This window comes from Punica granatum, chromosome 7, assembly GCF_007655135.1.
Source record: "Punica granatum isolate Tunisia-2019 chromosome 7, ASM765513v2, whole genome shotgun sequence".
NCBI classification, from domain to species: Eukaryota; Viridiplantae; Streptophyta; class Magnoliopsida; order Myrtales; family Lythraceae; genus Punica; species Punica granatum.
Genome location: NC_045133.1, coordinates 21,628,719 through 21,650,863, shown reverse-complemented (window position 1 = coordinate 21,650,863; position 22,145 = coordinate 21,628,719). Strand labels below are relative to the sequence as shown.

Genomic DNA, 22,145 nt, shown 5'->3' with positions numbered 1-22,145 from the left:
CAATGCGATAATTGGACCATTCACTGTCATTCCCACGCGTTTTATACGTTCAACATCAAAATCAATTAATTAAGATGCCAAATTTTTCGGATGTGTTTTTATATGGAGCTGTAATCAGAACCATACTAATTATTATTTGCTGCTAATAATTCCAATTTTTGGAATCACCGCCGTTGCTTCGGTCCGACAAAAACAAACCTTCCAACAAATAAAATCCAAAATAAATAAATTAAATAAACGTAAAGCCAAAACAAAAAGGAAAAGGAAAAAAAATACGACAACGCAATCACATTAGCAATACTTATTTATTTTGGAGAAATTACTTTGCCACCCCTTAACTCTAGGAGATGACACTTTTGCCGCCCTAATTACATTTTAGATACATTAACCCAATCAACTATGATAAAAAAAAAATTCTCCAACCATCATAAAATTCGTCAAATAGATGGAAAAGTTTAAGTGACTGAATTAAAAAAATTAAAAAATTTTAAAAAGTAATTCAAAATTTAAGGAGAAGAAAGAGGACAATTATACTCCGAATAACCATGAACATCATCACGCCGTTGGCCACTAAAGACACTTGTGAGGTCGCTTGCGATCTAGTTATATGGGTGGTGATTATGGCCAGTGATTTCTGTGAGAGAATTAGAGAGAGCACAATAGAAAGAGAAGGAGTCTAAAGGAGAAAGAAAGATCGGGCTTTTGGGAGTGTGCTGGGCATCGACCACCTTGAAAGGTCATAGCAATCCAATTATTCTCCAAGGTTTTAGGGGAAGTATCATAGGTGGGGTGGTTAAGAGCAGCGTTTGTCTCTCTTTCATAGTTGCGAGTATTTCCAAACACTTTCTATATATCCCTCTTCATTTCTTTTTCATGACTGTTTTGTAACCAACCCGACAATGGTGGCCCCCCATATTGACGTAGGTCGAATGGCCAAGGACGTAGCAGGCGGCTGGTGGTCGACGACAATCCCTAACACTTCTTGGACGCCTTCTATTTCTCTTATAATTACTAGTTGCCACCGCCACCAAGGTACTAACCGCCCCAACAATGTCACCAACATTTCTAGCAGTCATCGACGGTCTTACGGAGTGGCTAATGGTTGGCGACAAGGCTAGCGTTTGAAAATAGTGAGTCTTCTGAACTTTGTCTTTTTAATTTCAAAAAATTGATTTTCACTTTTCATTCCAATTCTCAGTCAAAGTCACGTGCAATGCCTATTAAATTATTTATCGTTGACAGATTTGTAACGCTAAGGAGTACATTTTCACTACAAACGAGGTTAATGTGTCAAAGAAATAATTTAAGGGATAAAATTTCTGGTATGCATAATTGAGGGATGGGAAGGCAATATTCTCATTTATTTTTCTATTTATATAAATATTTTTTAACAAGAAAATCACCAATTAGCCGAGTGAAGAAACAAAGCCCCGTTCTACCCAAAAAAAAAAACGAAGCCCGTTGTCTGACAGTTAAGTTTCAGATTGGACCGCACTAACTCGTCATTTTCTCGTCTCCTCACTCTCTCTCTCTCTCTCTCTCTCTCTCTCTCCCTGTGTCCGACTCTTGACTCAAAATTTCTCCGCAGGGGCGGACAAGGGAACGCCGGAGAAGAAACAAGCCGAGTGCGTACAAACCTATACATAAGCCGTATCTATCTCCGTATATCTCCCTCCTCCTCCTGCTCCTCCTCTCCCGAGCCCTGAGCCGACCAGCTGATTCACCGATGGAGTACCGCTCCTCCACTCTGTCGAAGAAGCTCGGGGGGAGCAGCCTCAACGGGACCAGTATCTACGACGGCGTCTTCTCCGGCTCCGCCCCGTTCCGGCCCTCGAGCTTCTCCTCCTCCTCCTCCTCAGCGTCCCGACCGGAGGACTACGCGGAGATATTCGGCGGACCAAGGGACTCCCGCCGGTCGTCGATCCCGGTGCTCGACGTCCCCGCCCTCCATGACCGGAAGGTCTCGGTGGACGTCCGGAGCTCGAAGCTCGAGTACTCGAACATCTTCGGAGGCGGCTCCAACGATGGCTCTGTATCGTTCGAGGACGTAGTTGTCGACCCGAGGAAGATGAGGAACCTGTCCCGACGAGAACAGTAAGTTCACTCGAAGTCAACTCCTCTTCTATTTGGGCATTTTCATTTCCTTCGGAGAAATCTACTGTGTTTTCTCGGGTTGTTCTGTTCGATGTACCGACTTCCGAGCAGCATTATTCTCGGAGACCGTTAAAAAGAATGTCTTTTGATTCATCGGAATCTCAGAAACAACGTTAATCTCCCCTGTCTCGTCGCTGTGAATGGTTTCGAATCGGTACTTTCGAGCTGCGGACTACGCGTTCGATTGTTCGTGCAATGCTGTTCTATGTGTATGATATCATCGAGTTTTCGATTTTCTTGGAGCTTTACCTTTTCCGGTTGATGTGGGTTCCTTTTCTGGAAATGATATATGGAGTCTTCTGCGAGTTGAAGGGATTATCTTAAAAATCAAGCTTGTTGAGTTAAAAGTAACGGTCACTCGATGTTTTTCCCCCTTCATTGTGTAGGACTCGAGCTCATACACGGTCATCTTCAGAGGTCTCATTTAGTGGTTCGGAGGATAATCATGTGTTACGGAAAGCGTCCCATGCTTCTCCGGATAAGGTGAAGAAACAGGTCAATGTGTCGTACAATAAAAGTGTAGGAGGAGGCAAAGATGGGCTAAATGGGATGACGCATATTGCTGAGCTCCATGATGTTCCTGGATATGCTCGTTTAGTCGATGAGAATAATCCCTCTAAGCAGCTGAAAAATGATAAGCCCATAACTAATGGTGCCCACCATGAATTTGGCACTGGTGATCGGGTAGTGAAAGCCAAAGATGCAAAAAGGTCCAAGTCTTCGCTGTCATCGAGTAGCTCTGACAAAAAGTATAGTAAAGATGTCTCTCAAGATAGATCTCCTTCGCATAGCAGTTTATTTGAAGGTTATGAGTTTGGGCTAAGAACAGAACCTTCTGAAGTGCACGCTCCATCAGACCTTCCACAGAATGGTAACTCCAGGTTGATAGTTTCTCCAAGTAAAGTTTCCAAAGGCGGGGTAGGTACTGGCTCACCCACTTATTTTGACGAGGAAGTCGATGCAAATTCAGTTGCTGCAGCGTCTGCAGATGCTGTGCGAAAAGCGATTGAGAAAGCCCAGGCGAGGATAAAAGTGGCAAAAGATTTGATGGAAAGACGGAAGGAAGCTTTTCAAGGTAATGTGGAGTCTAAGAGCTCGAGGGAGCCGAGAAGGGAGCGCAAAAAGGCAAGCAAGCCCCAAGAGCAAAGGCTTGAGGAGTATGCAAAGGTGGGTTCTGTGAAAACTGAGTGTGAAAGTACTGATATCAGTGATCATGCCAGACATTCTAATAATATTGCAAGACGCACATTTGAGCAGTTAAGCAGAGATACTCGGGAATATAATTTGCAAGGAGAGGCAGTTGAAAGGGATGAATCCAATGAAACTAAAACCAAGACACTTGAGGAAAAGCAGGAATTAACTGATGATTGCGAAATGCTAATGATGGGAAGAACTACTGAAAGTGCGGCGGGAATTAGTACGTTATCAACTGCAGTTGAAGGAGTCCCTCTTCAGAAGGTTCATGAGAAAACTGAGGGCAGACCATCTAGTGCTGAAGTGGCACATGAATGTGACAATCACTCGGATAAATCTGAATCTAGTAGACAGTTGCAGTATGTGGAAGAACAAAGTGAGAGCGCTGAGGAGCCCATGGCCTCCAGTGACCAAAGAGAATGTCATGGGTATCTAGAAGAATTTCATGAGTCTTCGTCACAGATGAAACTTGATGCCTACCAGTTGGAGGAGAAAACTGCGAGAGCAGAGGACTGTGTTAGGGAAGAAAATGAGGAGAAACAAAGTGAGGGTCATGAAGTAGAAGGCAGTATTAGATCAAAAGCCAACCCTGATAATGAAGAGAACACCACACATGAGAAGTTTGATGAAAGAGAAGAAAAAGAGGAGAGGGAAGGAGAATCTTATGAGGGAGAATGTGGGTGGGAACAAAACGAGGAGAAACGAAGCAAGAATCATGAAGGCAGTCTTCAACCAAATAACATCTCTGATGGCGAGGAGAAAAATACCTCATGTGAGAAGATTGAAGGGAAAGAAGAAAACAGGGAAATACAAGGGGAATCTTGTGAAAAGGAAGGTGGGGAGAAATCTGAAGAGGCTAGTAACCAGCAAGAAAGCAAGAATGAATATAATGGCTTCAGTTTGGGAACAGATGCTAAGCAGTGGTTTGATCACATGAAGGAAATACTACACGTGAGAATTAACAGCTTTCTTGATGGAAAAGAGAATAGTAGACTCCAAGAGGGTGGTGAAGTTGAAGGTAATCATCAGCTTGAGGCTGAAGTAAGTGAAGAGTTGGTAGAGGAAACTTGTGGGGTGGAAGCAATTGAGGAATTGCATAGTGCTGAAGAATCGGTTATAGATGAGAAACCAACAATTGAGGTAAATATGAGAGGAGATGATGAAGCACAAGATGCAGCCACTGAAGATAAAGAGGATGAGTGTGAGGAGCTAATGGGGACTATGGAAGTCTCGTATGAGGAGAACAGAGAAAGCGTGGATATAACTAGGGATTATGATGAATATGAAGGAAATGAAGTAATGGCACAAGAAACTAATTTATCGGTTGAAGAGAAAGAGATTTTGGTCGTCAATAGCATTATCTTAAACAAAGATGAACCGACTAATTTATCAGTTGGACAGGAAGACAATTCACCAATAAAATTAGAGGAAGAGGAAATATGTGGATCTGAAAAATCTGATTTGACTGGGGGCTCTCTTCAAGCTGATGGAGAAAAACAGGTGGAAGATGCAATGGAGGTTCTTGGCTTCTATGAGAGTGATGTAAAATTAGCCTTCACGGGCATCAAGTTTGGATTTTGTCTAAGCAACCAATATACGGAAAAACCTGAAGAAGTACATGATACAGGAAAACGTGTAGAAGGATTGGATCCTCAGATAGATGAGTGCGATGTTTATCAGAAAGCAGCTGAAGTTTCGAGCAATGAGGGAGAAGAGACTGAAGAGATGACTGATGAGATGGAAGTCGAGACCAAAGTTTCTGATGATGATGATAGATGGGCTGATAATGAGAAAGCAGCTGAAGTTTCAAGCAATGAGGAGGAAGAGGCTGAAATGACTAATGAGATGGAAGTCAAGACTGAAGCTTCTGATGATGATAGATGGGCTGATAATGAGGTGAATGTGGAAAAAAATCAGCTCCATGTTGTACCTGAAAGAGAAGAAAGAACTGTGAATGATAATAAGGAGATGACCACAAGCCAAGCTACTGAGGAGGAGGAAAGTCGGCTGACAACCCAGATGACCAAAGAAAAGGAAACTGAAGATCATTCAAAAACCGGATTGGAGATGGAAAGAGATACATCTAGGAAAAGAGATGACAGGAAAGAGAGGGAAAGAGAAAAGGAAATTGAAAGGGAACGAGAAAAGGAAAGGTTAGCCGTAGAAAGAGCTATCCGCGAGGCTCGTGAGAGAGCTTTTGCTGAAGCCCGAGAGAGGGCAGAAAGGGCAGCGGTGGAGAAAGCAGCAGCTGAAGCTCGTCAAAGAGTAATGGCTCGAGCCCGAGAGAAGTTGGGGAAAACTTCATCAGATCCTTTGAATAAACCGGCAGAGAAGACATCAGTTGAAGTGAGACTAAGGGCCGAACGTGCTGCAGTGGAAAGAGCAACTGCAGAGGCTAGGGAGCGTGCCCTTGAAAAGGCAATGTCGGAAAAGTTGTCTGGTGCTGGGAAAGATAACAAAGCGAGACAAAAATCATCTTATGTGAGTATTAATAATTAATGCTGCTTTTCATTTGTGAGACATGTTGATCAAAGCTCATCGTCACTGTATTATATGCAGGATTCGCAGCATAAAAGCTCTGGTCCTTCCAGCAATCATAGAAATTCAAGTTCTTCAGACAATGGTGGTATGGACCCTTACAAGTTGCCACTGTTTAGTTTGTCTTTTCTTTTTTGTTGTCTTATTACTGGAACTGGAAGAAACTGGTACCGTACTAGGCTTACTTTGATAGTCCAGTCATCATTCTAACTACTGTCAATATCTACCATTTCATGAAGTTCCCCGGTCAACCGAGAGATCCAATGGATCCAATACTGAATCAGCTCAATGGTCTAAAGCTAGGTTGGAGAGGCACAAGAGAACAGCAGAACGAGCGGTATGGTTCCACTTCTTGTTTTCTTTTTCCCCAATTCTCTAGCTTGAAGGGGTTTCATATTTTGTTGGACATTTCATGAACTTGCTTAACGCTCTTTTATCATCCGTTCCAGGCAAAAGCTCTTGCAGAAAAGAACATGCGTGATCTTCTTGCTCAGAGAGAGCAGGCGGAGAAAAATGTAAAATCTATATAGACTTCACAATTTGAATGTCCTATTGTTTCGTCTAAACAACATAATGGTCTAACTGTTATTGATCTGGCTGCAGAGACTAGCAGAAGCCCTTGATGCTGATATCAAAAGGTGGTCGAGTGGGAAGCAAGGAAACTTGCGAGCATTGCTGTCAACACTACAATATGTATGCCCTTGCCTCGCAGCTTATATGCATAGAATATCATGAAACCCTGTCTTGTCTTCGCTTTCTGTTCTCTGCAGAATATATATTGTTGGTTGATCACTAAATTTTAGAGCATACTCGGGCACTACCAGGAGTTATCCTCAAGAAGACTATTGGCTAATTCAAATCCGTGTCATGCTTGCAGATACTGGGACCAGATAGCGGTTGGCAGCCTGTTACACTGACGGAGATCGTAACAGCTGCTGCTGTGAAGAAAGCTTACAGGAAAGCCACCCTCTGTGTTCATCCCGACAAACTGCAGCAAAGGGGTGCAAGCTTGCAACAAAAGTACATATGCGAAAAGGTTTTTGATCTTCTAAAGGTATGATTCTGTAACCTCTTCTAACGATTAGGAATTGGCAACCTTATTTATATGCTCGATATAGACCCATTCAATTAATTCGAAAGATTTATTAGTTGCCCATTTCTATCGAAAACAAAGGGTGATATTTTCTTTTAGTTTACTGAAGATGGAGGATATTATCACGCTTATTGCTTATAGTTTCCTTCGACTGTGTTTTTTCAGGAGGCTTGGAACAGATTTAGTGCAGAAGAAAAATGAGTTCGGGTTTAAAGCCTGTCGATGGCCGTTGCTTTATGGGCCAAATTCATCCGGTTGATGTAGACTTCCTCTCCCATTATTTATGTACTGAAAACTCAAATAATTCTTGATATTGCTCCATAAAGTGAGTATATATATATATATATATATATATATATATTTATTGCCTTAGAGAATCATCGACATTCGGCATCAAGCTGCAGCCTGATGAATCAGAGCAAAGCTCGAGATAGGCAGAATTTTTGACCAGGTTGAATAACTAAAATCTGCAAGATCATTCATAGACTGAAAAGCTTTTAAGTCGATTTAAGTTAAACCCGGAAGACTGCAACGGCGATTATTAACATGTGAAGCACGATTCCTACTCTTTGGTGTTGCAGCTTCGATTTCGATCGATGGAATATGAAACTTTGTAAAGAGAAAAAAATGTCGATGTTCTGCTATTCACCTAAATTTCTTCAGGAAACTTATGTTGCGTTTGGTTTCATAATAAACTTTTAAAATCAGATTTTAATTTTGAAAAAAAGTGATATAAATGGGGTGTACCTTTTGACTTTGTATGAATTATATTGTTTTGTTGTGGAAAAAAGTAATATAAATGAGGTTCACTCTTTGACTTTGTATGAGTTATTTTATTTTGTAGTGGGTAAAGTCAAATTTGAATTGTGATTCTAAAATAGTATTATGAAACCAAACAGGCCCTAATATTCATTTGTTAAATTTAAATGGAAATTTCTGACTGGCAATCGAGAAAAAGAAATTGTGATCACATGTCCAACAATTTCATTATCTGTCCTCTTGTAGGAGAGAGAACATCAATTCCCAATCAACCATAAAAAAAAGTGAAAAATACATAATTATCTTTTTAGAGAAAATGTTTATTTATTTAATTAATATTATTAATTGCTGCCATTCATGACTTGTTCTTTCTGCTTCTTCTCATGGGAAAGAGGGAGAAGCCCCTTCTCCCTGCAACACTCCACAGCCCCGACGAACATGTCCTCCAAGTTGTGCTTGAACTCGAACCCCAAGTCCCTTAGCTTCTTCGAAGAGAACGACACCTTCTCTGTGTTCTCATCGACCCCTTCGAACCTTCAAAACAAACAATAACCGAGCCTCGTCATTCTCACCGTAACAATTGAATACGTCAAGCCATTCGGGTCGTGCGTTGTCATATGATTCACTATATGAATAAGTTACGTACTTTGTTGGGATGTCATACTCGGGGTACTTCTCCCTTAGGAGCTTTGCGATGCCGGTGATGTTCTCATCGTGCGATGAGCAGATGTACCGGCCCTTGGCCTCTGGGTGCTCGTACAGGAATATGTGGGACATGCATAGGTCGTCCAGGTGAACGAACTGGCCCTGCCTTATGATCCCGTAGTGAGCTTCGTTCCCTGCAGTCACAGCACGGCCGCGCGTGATTACTTCATTTTTATGTTCATTAGACTGATTCTCGATACATGATCGAATAACAGTAGTTATAATACACACTCGTGATCGGGGAAAGCGCGGTGATGAGGCTCGGAGGGAAAGAAGGCATGAGGAACGGGCCGACCACGAGGGTCGGTATGATACTGATGAAATCAAGGTTGTTCTCTTCGGCGAATTTCCAGGCAGCTCGCTCTGCCATTGTCTTGGACACAAAGTACATCTGCCCAAACACAAACCATTAATGTTACCATAAATCACGTCACTAACATGCCGTTTTGAATTAAGAAAATTTGTTTGACTGGAATTTAGGTGGCTGAACAGTTAGTTACTTACCCAACCGGTCATCTTGGTCGCCCAGACGAAGTCGAGGTCACTCCATGAGGTCTCGTCGTGGACAGGTCTCTGGACGGGTTGAACATTGACAGTCCCGGCGGAAGACGTGAAGACCAGTCTCCTCACCTTCGCCTTCACACACGACTTCATTATACTGAGCATCCCTTCGATCGTTGGCTTGATCACTTCATTCTGCCCGGACAAGAAAACGCATATTGTAAGGAATTTCCCTATAACTACAAAATTTGATTAATTTTCTTTGGTCTATTTTATTGGACTGGTAATTAATTGATCTTCCGCCTGCTGAATAGACATTTCATTGAGCCCATCACATTTCACATTCATGACAACAAAACGTTGCCCTCGAATAGTTCTTCAACACAAATGACAAGTTTAAACCGGAAAAATATTGTCGACTTTTCAGGAAGTAAGAAAAATTTCACCCTTTTATTGAGTTTTTCTTCAATTCGAGAATGTAGTTTCATGTTGAATCATCAAGCAAAGTAGACTCAAAGTGCATCGACCGATACGATACATTGGAGTAGTCTGTGTATATATATAACCTCAGGGTCCTTGGATTCAAAGTCCATGGGGGTCGCGACGTGGAACACGCCAGTGCACCCTTGGATTGGCTCATCGAAGCTTCCCGCTTCGTTGAGATCGGCCCTCCACAGGCTAAGGTGCGTCTTTGCATTAGGCAAGTCCTGCAAATGCTTCACTTTCTTCATATTATCTGCACAAAAACATAAACATCGACATCACATCGCATCGCATCGCAATTTCTAACCATGAGCGCATAAGCTTTTACTTAATCTAAAGCTTGTAAATGAAGAATTATGACAAACGAAACCGAACTGGGGTCCCTCACGGTGGCCCGGACAGTGTAGCCACGCTCGAGGAGCCTCATCACGAGCCACGATCCGATGAAGCCGGCTGCTCCGGTGACACACACGATCTCGGCTTGCGACCCCATGATGTTAAAACACTCCGGTTTCTTCCTTCTTACTTCGAGTCGGGGCTTCGGTGGGGCCTCCGAAGTTCTTGGCGGGTGTGGATGGAGCAAGAAGGCGGGTAGAGAAAAAGAGGATAACAAATACAAAGTGACTGGTAAGTCAATGGGGAGTCACACACACACACATATATATACACATGCATGCACGATACGTCCAGTTTGGGACTTGTAGTTTGGCCCTCGTGCTTATCAAGAACTGCCCAAACGGCACGTGACCAGCGCACCGTGACCGCACGTGGTTGGCAGTTGGCACCCGCTCGCCCTCCTGTCCGCCCAGTGAAACGTTTCGATCGGTTCCTAACGAATTATTAGGGGAGAAGGGAGACATCCCAGAATAAAAGAAAAAAAGAAAAGAAATGGAAATGATTTTCCCTTTGAGAATATTTCGGGAAAAAGGCTATCGAATGTGTCTGACAAGAGCGAATATAAACCCTTGACGAGATTAGTATAAGAAAATGAATAGTTAAATAAAAATTTCTCGACAAGATCAAACATAATTATCTTATTTTATAAGTGAAAGAACGTGCCCTTCGCACTATATATTCTTTCTTTTAAAGTCTCTAATATTCAAACAGACGAAAATGTTACGATTCCTCCAAAAAGAAAAAGAAAATGTGTTAGGTAAGTGCTCATTGTTTGATTTCCTAACTAACTATTTTTTTTTTTTACAAATTTATTAATTTTGGCTGTTACCTTTTTTATAGATATTTTTGAAGTGTTATGATTACTCTTTTGACTAAATCTTAAAATGGTTATATTCCTAACCATAAACGAAGAAAAAAAGTTTACATTGTATGAGTTATAATGTTAGTTATACGTATACGCATTTCTATATATATGTTGACGTACGTGTCACGGTGTCAGCAATTCTCATTTCATTCAAAAGTTATTGAAATATATACACCCAAAAAGAAAAAAAGTTTTTGAAAGTCTGCTGAAAAAAGTTTTCATTGAAATCACAGGATGTGATATAGGGAAAAATTATGTCCCCCTTTGCTTTTACAATTTAATTGTAAGATTTTAATTATAACTTTAACTTTACTCACTATATAATAAAAATTAACTCTTTCAATTCAAATGATAGACCCCATATATAAACCTACATATAATTCCATTATACTCAATTCAATTTTTAATATTAAATTCTCTCAATTATTTATTACTTTTTCATTTTTTTTTCATAATTCAACAACACAATCATTATAACATAATTAAAATCAAAATTTTACTCTACTTAACTCTAAAATCAAATACATCATTTATTGGGAGCGCATTTTAACAATGGCGTTGAATTTTGAGACTCATTAACTATGGTGTTGAATTTTGAGACCCACCAAAAGTACCACGTGATCGCCAAATTAATCATAACTTATTAGTCGTGCACATCTTGTCATCATCCCATAATGAAGTTAGAAAAAAGAAACATTTTTTTTAATTTTTTGCAAACAATTGGCAATTTTGTCTCAAGCACGAGTTAAGATGACGGTAATTCTTGGCTCCTTACTGTTTTACGTCCTCCTTTAAATTGACTGATCGATACATATCGATAGAACACATGAGTCTAATTGAAGATAAACAATCATAATAATTGTGATAGATAGCGATTTGGAAGACAGGCACTCGAACCTAATCTTTTAATTAGGTGGAACTCTCCATGCATTTTTATTGTAAGTGCTGGAGTGACATATTGGCCCTACACATGGCGATGAACAAAAAATGGAAAATATAGTATCCATGGTATCACAAACGATTACATCTAAGTTATTATTATTATTATTATTATATTTACAAATTAAAATTATAGGAACGTGGAAACATCCAATCAGGTGCTATTATGCCACGCAAATACGTGCTCATAAAAGTTACAACTCGAGGATATTTTTACTAAGGCTTTTGGCAAGGAACAATTTCAATTTCTTTTAAGCAAGCTGGAATTTCATAATATTCATGCCTCAATTTGAGGGAAGTGTGAAGAATGTTCAATTAGTGTTTGTATACATTTATTACTCCCCGTCGGCGAGAGTTTGATAACCCACCTCTTCATATCATAACCATTAATAAATCACAATAAAAGAAAAACCGCAATGAAGAATTTCAATTCCTAGGTATTTCTTAGCTAGGTAGTAATTTTTTTTTTTTTAGAAAATACTCGATTTTGTTATTGAAAAATCAAAAATTCGTCAGCCACCACGTTTGTCCTCCAATAATTTTAACCTACATTTGGGCCCTCCAAAGACAATTCCGCCTGATAAATATGTCCCACCGTTTCCTTCCTTGTCAGATCCGTCACGAAAGTGTGACAATGGCAGCTCACTTGACGAACTACTACTGCAAAACGACGTCGTTTTGTATGTTATTGAAATAATACTAAATAAAAATAAAAATAAAATTAAAATTAAAAGAAGGGGGAAAAGGATAAGCCCTTGAATGAGTCGTGAAGGAAGTGGAGGAACAGGGATAGGGAGAGACTAGCAGTGGCGACCGGATCCTCAGGCCCCCTCTGGACGTCGAAGGGCCAGTGCCGGGCGATGGCCTTCTTCGCCGCGCTGCTCTGGGAGAAGACGAAGGAGGCGATGGTGACAATGGAGAGGACGGGCTGAAACATGTGGCTGGGGAGGAGGAAGTTCTTCCGGCCGAGCTGGCGCTGGTCACCTTCCGACAGCGCCGGGATCTCCTGGTCGATGTAGAAGGAGTCAAAGTGGCAGACGAGCTGGAGCAGGCCACGCTCCGACTGCCACCAGGCTTGTCTGCTTCTGATTCTAGAGCAGCCTCAGGCTCGCACTCCTCTGTGGGCTCTGCCGCTCCACCTCCACGAGCCTCGAAGCATAATCGCCACTTCCCCAGATCTAATTTTTCCGTCGATCTTTGTCTGCCTCAGCTCTGCCCCTCCAGCGCCGGCTTCACGATTCAAGGGTTTTTCTTCTTTTATTTATTTATTTATTTTCTATTCTATTTAGTTTATTTTTTCTAATATATATAGTTTTTTTTTCGATATCATTCAAAACTACGTCGTTTTCATTATTTTATATTATTTGTTGTATCTGCTAGTCCACGTATGTCCACGTCAGACTTCCGTGACGACTCTACAGGAAAGTTGACGCCATGATATATTTGTCAGAGGAAATTGTCTTTAGAGTGCAAAAATGTTGGCTAAAAGAATTGGAGGACGAATGTGGTGGCTGATGAATCTTTCGAGGACAAAATTTAACTTTTTCTTTTCTATTATCGATTATAAGGAAGCCCATGGGCTTGTTACAAAGATAAAAAAAAAATTAAACGAAATAAAGAGACATATATGTTTCGCTGATGATGATTGAACCTAAGATCCCTCGGTCTCGACTCCGTATTTAACCATTCCTCAACATAGTACAAATGTATACATATCTATATATCGTTGTATGAGTTATTTAGGTTAGAGATATTGAAGTTTCCTTCCTCAAAACTTGTTATACATATCCATCAATTTGCATGTTTTGTCCTCTTGTAGGAGAGAGAATTGCCAATCAACCATCAAATGAATATGATTTATTGCACCATATAACCTAATATCGACATATAACCTAACGTCGTTTTTTTACTTAAGGTATCCCAATATTACTATTTTGGTTTTACCAACTATTCCCTAGGGATAGATGATGATATCAAACTAGTAACGTTGAGATACCTCAGGTAAAAAATCGATGTTAGGATAAATCTAAGAATATCTATCAACATTAGGGTATATGGTACAATATACCCGATGGAATATAAGAGATCACCACAACCCAAAAAAAAAAAAGAAAATTTATAAAACAATAAAAATGGGTCCGTCTACGGGCTTTATTTACAGTTTTCATTTCAGCCCGTGTTTAAGCTGGGCCCAGAGGACGAAGAAGTGGCTCTTGCTGGGAGGTAAGAGTCCCCCTTTTGCCTTCAGTTCCTCGATCAAGTCCCATTGCTGTCCCTCTTTTCTTTTTCTTTTTTTTCTTCCTCTCGTTCTTTTTTCTTAAAATGCCTCTATTATTTCAAACAAAATTAAATCATTTCTTATCTTCTTCTTTATAGATTTATTTATTTCAAGCAATAAAAAAACCTTTCTTTATTATTATTCATAACCAACAAACAAATTTAAGTAATTTCTTATCTTCTACTTAATACCCTCCATCTATTTCAAGCAAAAAAAGGAAACAACTTTATTTATTATTATTACTACTACCACTATTATTATTATTATTATTATTATTATTCATAACCAATAACAAATACCTAAATGGATTTTCCAACCGAAGTTTGTGTAATAACCGATGTTTAGTGTACTGAAACTAATAATAAAATTATTTATATAAATTTTCAAAATAAGGTGATAATTAGTTGATATTTCATATTGCAAAAAAGGTAACATTTCTCTCCGTTAATTTTAATATAAAATTTTAATAGTTCTAATTAATAAAACTTGATCGCAATATAAGATGCCTTAAGTGATCCATTAATTTATGTAGAAGAACTTTAGAGTCTAATATATTTATAAAAATAATTTAAAATTGACATTTCTTACTATTCTCGAAAAACGCATTATTGTCACAGTCATTTTCTTAACCTTATTATTTACCCAATGGCCTTTTGTCGACCCGCGGCGATGGCGCGGTCATTTTTCCTGGTCTTATATTAAAGCACCTGGTTGTGGATATAAATTAAGAATAAGCACGCCACATATAAAGTTGTTGGATGATATCCTCAATTCAATGGGGGAAGACAAAGTTGATCTTGCTTCTTGCATTTTTGTAATTTTGCAAGCAATTTTTTACTCATGCAACTAATCCAATCAAGCGTGAAGTCGGAACAACACGAATGATTTAGATTCCTACCAAACCAATAGTTTTGAGCATATCGACCATCGTATATCTCATCATAGTTTTACAACCTGCCGCTCGGAAAATGCAGACTTGATATCGAACTGATCAGAAGAGCCTGGGCTTGTTCATTCACCATTGAACAAAGCCACATCATCATCGGTATTGGCTTATTATTATGTCTAAAACAAGCGGGGAATGCAAAACTAGAGCTTCGACCATTAATATTTTACTCCATTTATGCAGCTATTTCCGGTGTGTACCCATGTATTTGTGGAAATCGAGTCCTGATTAATCCAGCTTTAGCATGACCGGTTCACCAAGGGGAAAAATTTTTCCGATCAAGGATTTTCTCCATTTATAATACTTGAACCTGATAATTTTTTTAAGGGAAATAAGCGCCGAAACACTTAAACCAATCATTGTTGATTTTATGCGACTATTTGCGATGATGTAAAACCCTAGTATATAGTGAATGCAATTATTACTTATTCATTACATATATACTCATAGCTTAGATGAAGCTACTATTTATTTGGACCTAATCATACATAGATCGAGGAGCATTTGTGGGGTACCGTAATGGAGTGGGGAAAGGGGTAGGCAAGAGTGAAAGGAATTGAAAAGGGGACTCTTTGCTCAGGCAAAGGAATAGGAAATGGGAATAAGATCGTTCATGGCTTATTTCAACCCTTTGGACTATAAAGTTATCTTATTATTAAGGGTAAAATGCAAAGAATTCTCCTTATATTTGGTGAAATGGCACTTAATCCCATTTGTTTGAAAAATATGAGCTTCACCCCGTTGATCTGTTTGACCAAATCTTTAATTTTTGCAAAAAATAACAATTAGGTCAAATATATTGGTTTCTTCTTCTTAAGACCATGGTATTATTTATTACTTAATAATGGCGCCACCACATAAATTTTCATATAAGGGCCTTCTAATTTTATCAAAAAAATATTTTTTAAACTTGACATATGAAAAATTGAAAAATAAACAAAAATAAAATAGTTGAAGAGAGAGAGAGAGGAAAAGCCTTGATAGCATTGCATGGGCCACAACTACGCTTGACGATGTTTTCGGCGCTAGGGCTGGCAAAATGGGCCGACTCAGCGGGTCAATAAACTCAGGATCAAGCCTGGCCTTTCAAAATTAATGGGTGGGTCGGCCCGGCTCATTGACCCGAAATAACAGTCAATACATTCAAGTGTAGATGAAAAATTCAAGTGTAGATGAAAATTCAATCATACGAAGGCTTAATCATAGTCCAATCACTACGAAAGAAGATATTCCACCTCAAGAAGTTCAAGTCCAAAACATGTCCAGGGTTGTGTTGTCAATTGTGCTTTCTTTGTTGTAATATCTTTCCACTGTATATTCCCTTTCCTTTTGACTTCATGAGAGGAATTGGCGAGGCTTTGCAATCATGTGGGAGTCAAAAAAGGCTATTCCGCGGCGCCCCTTTCTCATTCGGGAGAGCTCTGCCTCCCTCCTGCTTGATTTCACCAAGCAGTCGAAGATAACACGTGCAGTTTCAGAAAAGAACATTGATTAGACAGCCTAGCAATCGATATCATTTGCTAAACGCAACAACGAATTTGATCTGGTTGCCAAGTCAAAATGATTGACTTCTGACAAAAAAAAATTGTAAGAAAGACGAAATATTTGAAAATTATGAGAGCTCGTGCCTAGTGTTACGTGAAGGGAAAAAAGTGATACTAATTATTGTATCCGTTAAACACATGGAAAACCATCATTACTCGAATACGAGGAAGACTTTGATTGCAGTGCATGGCCAGTCCAATGATTTCTTTTTTTGAAAGAAAATGGGAAGGTTACTTGGATTTAGACTTTTATCTGTAAGGGCAAGGCCCAGCCCAGTCTACTATACGTAATGGTTTAAGTATATTTTAAAATAGCGGTTCGTTTGGTTTCACAAATCGATTTTAACTTTAATTTTAACTCTACTCCACTTAACTCCACTTATTTTCAATTCGACAATACAATCATTACTTTTTATTAATTATTTATTACTTTTTTCACAGTTCAACAACGCAATCATTATTTTCTCTCAACTATTAATTACTTTTTCACACATTTTTTCATAATTTAATAATACAATCATTACTACCTAATTAAAATCAAAACTCAACTCTATTTAACTCTAAAATCAAACATTATATTAACAATCACCAAGGCAAGCCCTGGTATAGCGGTTTATAGTCACACAAACTCTAAAACAATGGTATTATGGTAATAAAGGCAGATCGAATTATCTGTAACGAGGTATTCTCAAATACCTCTGTTTTTTTCAGCAATCATATATAGATATGTTTCTTTTTTTAGATTAGCTTCAAAATTTTATTTTTCAAATCTCAATAATAAAGGATATATTTCCCCCCTTTTCAAATACTGTCTCAAAAGTGTATTGTACAAAAGGTAAAAATAAAAAAGGAAAGAGGGCGAATTCTTTTTTTTTTTGGGTGGTGTAGGATCGAAGAGGGCAAATTCTTTAAACAGATAGGCTGAGGGAATTGTAACAAACACTGGGATAAGAGATAGTGTTATGATGTGATATCACTCCTTTAAAACCAAGTAAATTTACTAACAACAAAGTAAATAGGTCAAATAAAAAAAATTCAAACTTTACTCTCAGATGAGATAACTATTTAACTAGGACACAACCAGAGCAATTTACTGGGGTAAGTTATAGGATAAGGGGTTAAGAAAGTAACACTCCAACCCATAATAATGGTTCGCGATAAATTGGTACTAACATCAATTTGAGAATCAAGAGATAGATGGACTAAATAGATTTACTGCCAAGATTGCTTGCGATCTAAATGCTTGCTCCTGCTCATTCTCTCGAGTAAGTTCACGATTTTTTGTTTATTATTTTAATATGTTTTGTTTTATTTTTGAAATAAAATAAAAATCTTTTTAATTTTCAAAAATATCGTGTGGGCATTTTTATGAGAATTTGATAGGTGGAAGTATAAAAAAACAAAATGCTTACTATTAAGAAAAATTGAATAGAAAAAAGAATTAGGATTAAAATAACTTTAAACAGTTGAAGACCAAAGTTAAAATCATCTATAATAAAAAAAAACTAATAAAAAGAACGAAAATAAAAAAGTAATCAAAGATATCAAATGAAAACGAACTGAAAAAAAAAAAAAAGACTGAAACAGAAAAGTATAAAATCTAAACAATAAAAAAATAAAAAAATGTTTAAACTAAAAAATATTCATTTCTGTCTTTCAATGTACGTGTCTACGTATCTAAATTGTTTTACGAGTTCTTTAGGTTGGAGATCTCGAAATTTCCTTTCCTCAAAACCTATTGTATGTGTTTGTGTATATATATCCATCAGTTTGCATGTTCTGTCCTCTCGTACGAGAGAGAACTCCCAATCAACCATCGAATGGAATATGAGAGATCACCACAACAAAAAAAAGAAAAAAGAAAGGGAAAATACATAATTATTTTTTAAAGAAATGGAAGTGACTAAAATCATTAATTGCGGCCATTAACGAGTTCTTGTCGCTTCTTCTCGTGGGACAAAGGGAGAAGCCCCTTCTCCCTGCAACACTCCACAGCCCCGACGAACATGTCCTCCAAGCTGTACTTGAACTCAAACCCCAAGTCCCTCAGCTTCTTTGAGGAGAACGACACCTTCTCTGTGTTCTCATCGACCCCTTCGAACCTTGATTCAAAGTAAACAAATCCCCCGAGCCTCGTCATCTAACGATTGAATAGATTATTAAGCGGATTGCATCATATCATATCATATACTATATGACGGTGTCTCTCGTACCTTGCTGGGATATTATGCTCGGGGTACTTCTCCCTTAGGAGCTTTGCGATGCCGGTGATGTTCTCTTCGTGCGATGAGCAGATGTACCGGCCCTTGGCATTCGGGTGCTTGTACAGGAATATGTGGGCCATGCAGAGGTCGTCCAGGTGGACGAACTGGCCCTGCCTTATGATCCCGTAATGAGCTTCATTACCTGCAATCACAGCCAATGGCGCGCATGAGCTTCATTGCCTGCAATCAGTCTCTTCCTCTACATCCGATTGATCGACTTACTCTCGAAGAGATATGATCATCAACAGTAATATAATTATATATAACACGCACCTGTGATCGGGGAGAGAGCAGTGATGAGGCTCGGAGGGAAAGAGGACATGAGGAACGGGCCGACCACGAGAGTCGGGATGATACTGATGAAATCGAGGTTGTTCTCTGCGCTGAATTTCCAGGCAGCTTGCTCTGCCAGTGTCTTGGACACAAAGTACATCTGCCCGTGCAACCCATGCCAAAATTACTGGCCATAAATCTCTCTTCATTGAATTGCCGTTTTGAAATTAGGAAAACTGTTTAACTGGAATTTAGGTGACTGTACGGTTTCTTACCCAACCAGTCATCTTGGTGGCCCGGACGAACTCGAGGTCACTCCAAGAGGTCTCGTCGTATATGGGCCTCTGGACGGGTTGAACGTCGACAGTCCCAGCAGAGGACGTGAAGATCACTCTCCTCACCTTCGCCTTCGCACACGACTTCATGATGCTCAACATCCCTTCGATCGTTGGCTTGATAACTTCATTCTGCGACGAACCAGAAATGCACATCGTAAGGAAACAAATATATTACTAAAACTACGAAATTTGATTCAATTTCCTTTGTTCTATTTCCTCCACGGCAATTTTTATTTTGGACAGTTTGGTAATTGATCTTCCGCGTGCTGGGCAAGTAGACATTTAATTGAGCCCAGCACCTTTCATTTTCATGACAACAAAAATTTGCCCTCGATAGTTCGACAACCCAAATGACAAGAACAATCCTTAAAAATGTAATCGACTTTCCAGGAAATAAGAAAAGCATCGCACTTTTCCCGATTATTTCCTGATTCAGAATATTGTAGTTTCTTGTTAAATCATCAAGTAAATTAAGTGACAGAAAGTGCACATAATTGATAAATGTATACAATAGGAGTAGCGTGTATATATATATATATATATATACAACCTCGGGGTCCTTGGATTCAAAGTCCATCGGGGTAGCGACATGGAACACGCCGGTGCACCCTTGGATTGGCGCGTCGAAGCTTCCCTCTTCGTTGAGGTCGGCCCTCCACAGAGTGAGGTGTGTCTTTGAATTAGGCAAGTCCAGCAAATGCTTCACCTTCTTCATATTATCTACCCAAAAACGTAGAAATTAAGCATCTCACCACAATTTCTTACCATAAACGCATAAACATTTTACTTAATGTAAATATCGTAAATGAAGACTTAAATAGTGACATTAATTCATCCAAAAGAAAAATGACATCGATTGAGTTGAGAAACCGAACTGGGGTCCCGTACGGTGGCCCGGACAGTGTAGCCGTGCTCGAGGAGCCTCATCACGAGCCATGACCCGATGAAGCCAGCCGCTCCGGTGACGCACACAGTCTCAGCTTCCGACCCCATGACTGATGAATTAACCCGCTTCGGGCGCCAGCCGGGTCCTCAAAGTTCTCGGCGGAGAAGCTGGGCAAAGAAGGAGAGTGTATAATACAAAGTGACTGCACTTATCAGTAAATGGGGACCGAGTCATACGTGTGTATATACATCTCCAATGATTTGGGACATGTAGAACCTAACCCTCAAGGAAAGCTCCCCAACCGTCACGTGATCACCCGACCGTGACCGCACGTGGTCGATAGTTGGTACCGGCTCGGCATCCTGTCCGAATTGTCTTCCCAATCACCGATGAAACGTTTCGAGCTGTTTTCGATGGCTTTTGAGGAGATACAAGACAAAATACTTTTTAATTATTTTGTGATTCCTCCCGAAAAAAATAAAGGAAATAGAAAATGAAAAAGAATAATATACGTAAGGTGTTTGGTGACTGATCACGACTTAATTTCCTGTGTAATTAATTGCTTTTTTTCACTAATTTATTAGTTTCGGGCGGTTACTGTTCTTATTTCTATTTATTTATATGGTATTATTATTCTTTTCCTTGTAAGGTATTATTACTCTTTTTGACTATTTTCACGTGAATTGACCTTTCGATTTTAGTTAAACGAACCTTTACGCTATATTTTGTTTGAGTTATATTCACTGAACTTTTGATGCATGTCTATATTATTTGAATGTGGTAACATACAATTAAATAAAATTTTTGAAAAATTAAAAGTTTTCTTGACAATTGAGATCAATCAATTTCTTGATCTATATAATTCTTTTCAAGTTCAATCTACTAAATTTTCTATAAATTGAAGACTTGAAAAATTCATCTCCCACACATCTGTTGACTCACTATAGATTTTTCGATGCCCATACCACTAGATAATATGTACCACTCTTCGTATGCAAATATACATAATAAAAGATTACACCTCTCTTAATATATACCCGTGCTATGCACAAGATCTTGATAATGGTTAGGACTCGATTGGAAAATCTAATTGAGATAACTCGAAAGGACAATGGAAAGAGACAACATTTAGAAAAAGGAAAATTCTCGAAATCCGGAGGGGAAAGCTTTACATGCTATAAGTTTGCTAGTCTGTCATTTTTTAATTGGAAAAATTACGCTAACAGTCATATATAAGTTGGTTAGTCTATCATTTTTAGTTATATAAATATTAAAGTTGTCGATTCAGTTTTATAAGTATGGTCTGTTAAACACTTTTGGTCCATTTCATGACCGACCGAATCTTAAACGAACCAAATTTATAGGACTAAGTCGGCAACTTTGATACTTATAAGACCAAACTGACTTACGGACAAGTTTATAGGACCGCTAGTGCAATTAACTCATTTCGAATTAGCATTCTAGATGCAATTTTTTAGGAATAATATAGACACACTAAGTTATTTATCATACTTTTTTTTAAAAAAAAAATTCCAAAATGGGACATAAACATTTTTTTTGTTAATAATAAAAAAAAGCATAGACTTTTTACATTTTTAAAAAAGTACACCTGAGTTTTGATTCTCTTTTAAATGAAGTGGACATTCCCTTTGATCCAATCACTTTATGAAATGTTCATGTATTTTTGCCTTGATAACCCTAATGGTACTAATTGGATTATTAATAAAAGGCTACTTCTCCGGTGCTTATTTTTTTGTTTTCCACACTATACATAACTAATTTGAACCCTTAGATTATTCTTAATCTAATCTGGACCGTCCATTTTTATAAACTTTAAAATTTCAAAAACATTTCTAAAAAATCACGATATGGTCCATTTGTTATATAAAAAGTGATTTTTATTCACAATTCTTTCCGTCAGTTTTCAATCCCATCCCCCATTCACAATGTCCTGTTGGTCCTAATGAAGTTTGTGGAATTCACTGCGAC

At 38.7% G+C, this 22,145-nt stretch overlaps 3 protein-coding genes across 4 annotated transcripts; 1 reads left to right on the top strand and 2 right to left on the bottom strand.

Moving 5' to 3' along the window:
• The first annotated feature begins 1,509 nt into the window (after positions 1–1,509).
• On the top strand, positions 1,510–7,340 carry LOC116215494 (auxilin-like protein 1). The gene is made up of 8 exons (XM_031551220.1): positions 1,510–2,094; positions 2,541–5,829; positions 5,908–5,974; positions 6,126–6,223; positions 6,336–6,401; positions 6,490–6,579; positions 6,764–6,940; positions 7,145–7,340. Exons 1-8 carry the CDS (start codon positions 1,727–1,729, stop codon positions 7,178–7,180), a joined length of 4,191 nt encoding a protein of 1,396 aa, XP_031407080.1. The 5' UTR covers positions 1,510–1,726; the 3' UTR covers positions 7,181–7,340.
• A 586-nt stretch (positions 7,341–7,926) lies between these two features.
• On the bottom strand, positions 7,927–10,023 carry LOC116215495 (bifunctional dihydroflavonol 4-reductase/flavanone 4-reductase-like). Its single transcript, XM_031551222.1, has 6 exons — positions 9,803–10,023; positions 9,511–9,680; positions 8,948–9,139; positions 8,675–8,834; positions 8,385–8,577; positions 7,927–8,272 (listed from the first exon to the last, which is right to left on the bottom strand). The coding sequence occupies exons 1-6, from the start codon at positions 9,918–9,920 to the stop codon at positions 8,080–8,082; spliced, it is 1,026 nt and encodes a 341-aa protein (XP_031407082.1). The 5' UTR covers positions 9,921–10,023; the 3' UTR covers positions 7,927–8,079.
• An 8,090-nt stretch (positions 10,024–18,113) lies between these two features.
• On the bottom strand, positions 18,114–20,381 carry LOC116214145 (bifunctional dihydroflavonol 4-reductase/flavanone 4-reductase-like). Of its 2 annotated transcripts, none has more exons than XM_031549467.1 (6): positions 20,146–20,380; positions 19,821–19,990; positions 19,208–19,399; positions 18,933–19,092; positions 18,609–18,801; positions 18,114–18,497 (listed from the first exon to the last, which is right to left on the bottom strand). In XM_031549467.1, the coding sequence occupies exons 1-6, from the start codon at positions 20,261–20,263 to the stop codon at positions 18,308–18,310; spliced, it is 1,023 nt and encodes a 340-aa protein (XP_031405327.1). In that variant the 5' UTR covers positions 20,264–20,380; the 3' UTR covers positions 18,114–18,307. The 2 variants fall into 2 exon arrangements, with proteins under 2 accessions (XP_031405327.1, XP_031405328.1); XM_031549468.1 differs by having other exon boundaries at positions 18,314–18,535; positions 20,146–20,381.
• Between the last annotated feature and the right edge of the window lie 1,764 nt (positions 20,382–22,145).

What these genes read in the sequence shown, in the direction of transcription:
- LOC116215495 (XM_031551222.1), bottom strand. Translation starts at nt 9,920, where the DNA reads ATGGGGTCGCAAGCCGAGATCGTGTGTGTCACCGGAGCAGCCGGCTTC. An exon ending in CGACCAAGATGACCGGTTGG is followed by an intron (nt 8,835 to 8,947) that starts GTAAGTAACTAA and finishes GTGTTTGGGCAG; the next exon opens with ATGTACTTTGTGTCCAAGAC. An exon ending in GAGTATGACATCCCAACAAA is followed by an intron (nt 8,273 to 8,384) that starts GTACGTAACTTA and finishes TTTGTTTTGAAG; the next exon opens with GTTCGAAGGGGTCGATGAGA.
- LOC116215494 (XM_031551220.1), top strand. Translation starts at nt 1,727, where the DNA reads ATGGAGTACCGCTCCTCCACTCTGTCGAAGAAGCTCGGGGGGAGCAGC. An exon ending in CGAGACAAAAATCATCTTAT is followed by an intron (nt 5,830 to 5,907) that starts GTGAGTATTAAT and finishes TATTATATGCAG; the next exon opens with GATTCGCAGCATAAAAGCTC. An exon ending in GAGAGCAGGCGGAGAAAAAT is followed by an intron (nt 6,402 to 6,489) that starts GTAAAATCTATA and finishes ATCTGGCTGCAG; the next exon opens with AGACTAGCAGAAGCCCTTGA.
- LOC116214145 (XM_031549467.1), bottom strand. Translation starts at nt 20,263, where the DNA reads ATGGGGTCGGAAGCTGAGACTGTGTGCGTCACCGGAGCGGCTGGCTTC. An exon ending in GGCCACCGTACGGGACCCCA is followed by an intron (nt 19,991 to 20,145) that starts GTTCGGTTTCTC and finishes GTTTTTGGGTAG; the next exon opens with ATAATATGAAGAAGGTGAAG. An exon ending in CCACCAAGATGACTGGTTGG is followed by an intron (nt 19,093 to 19,207) that starts GTAAGAAACCGT and finishes TTGCACGGGCAG; the next exon opens with ATGTACTTTGTGTCCAAGAC.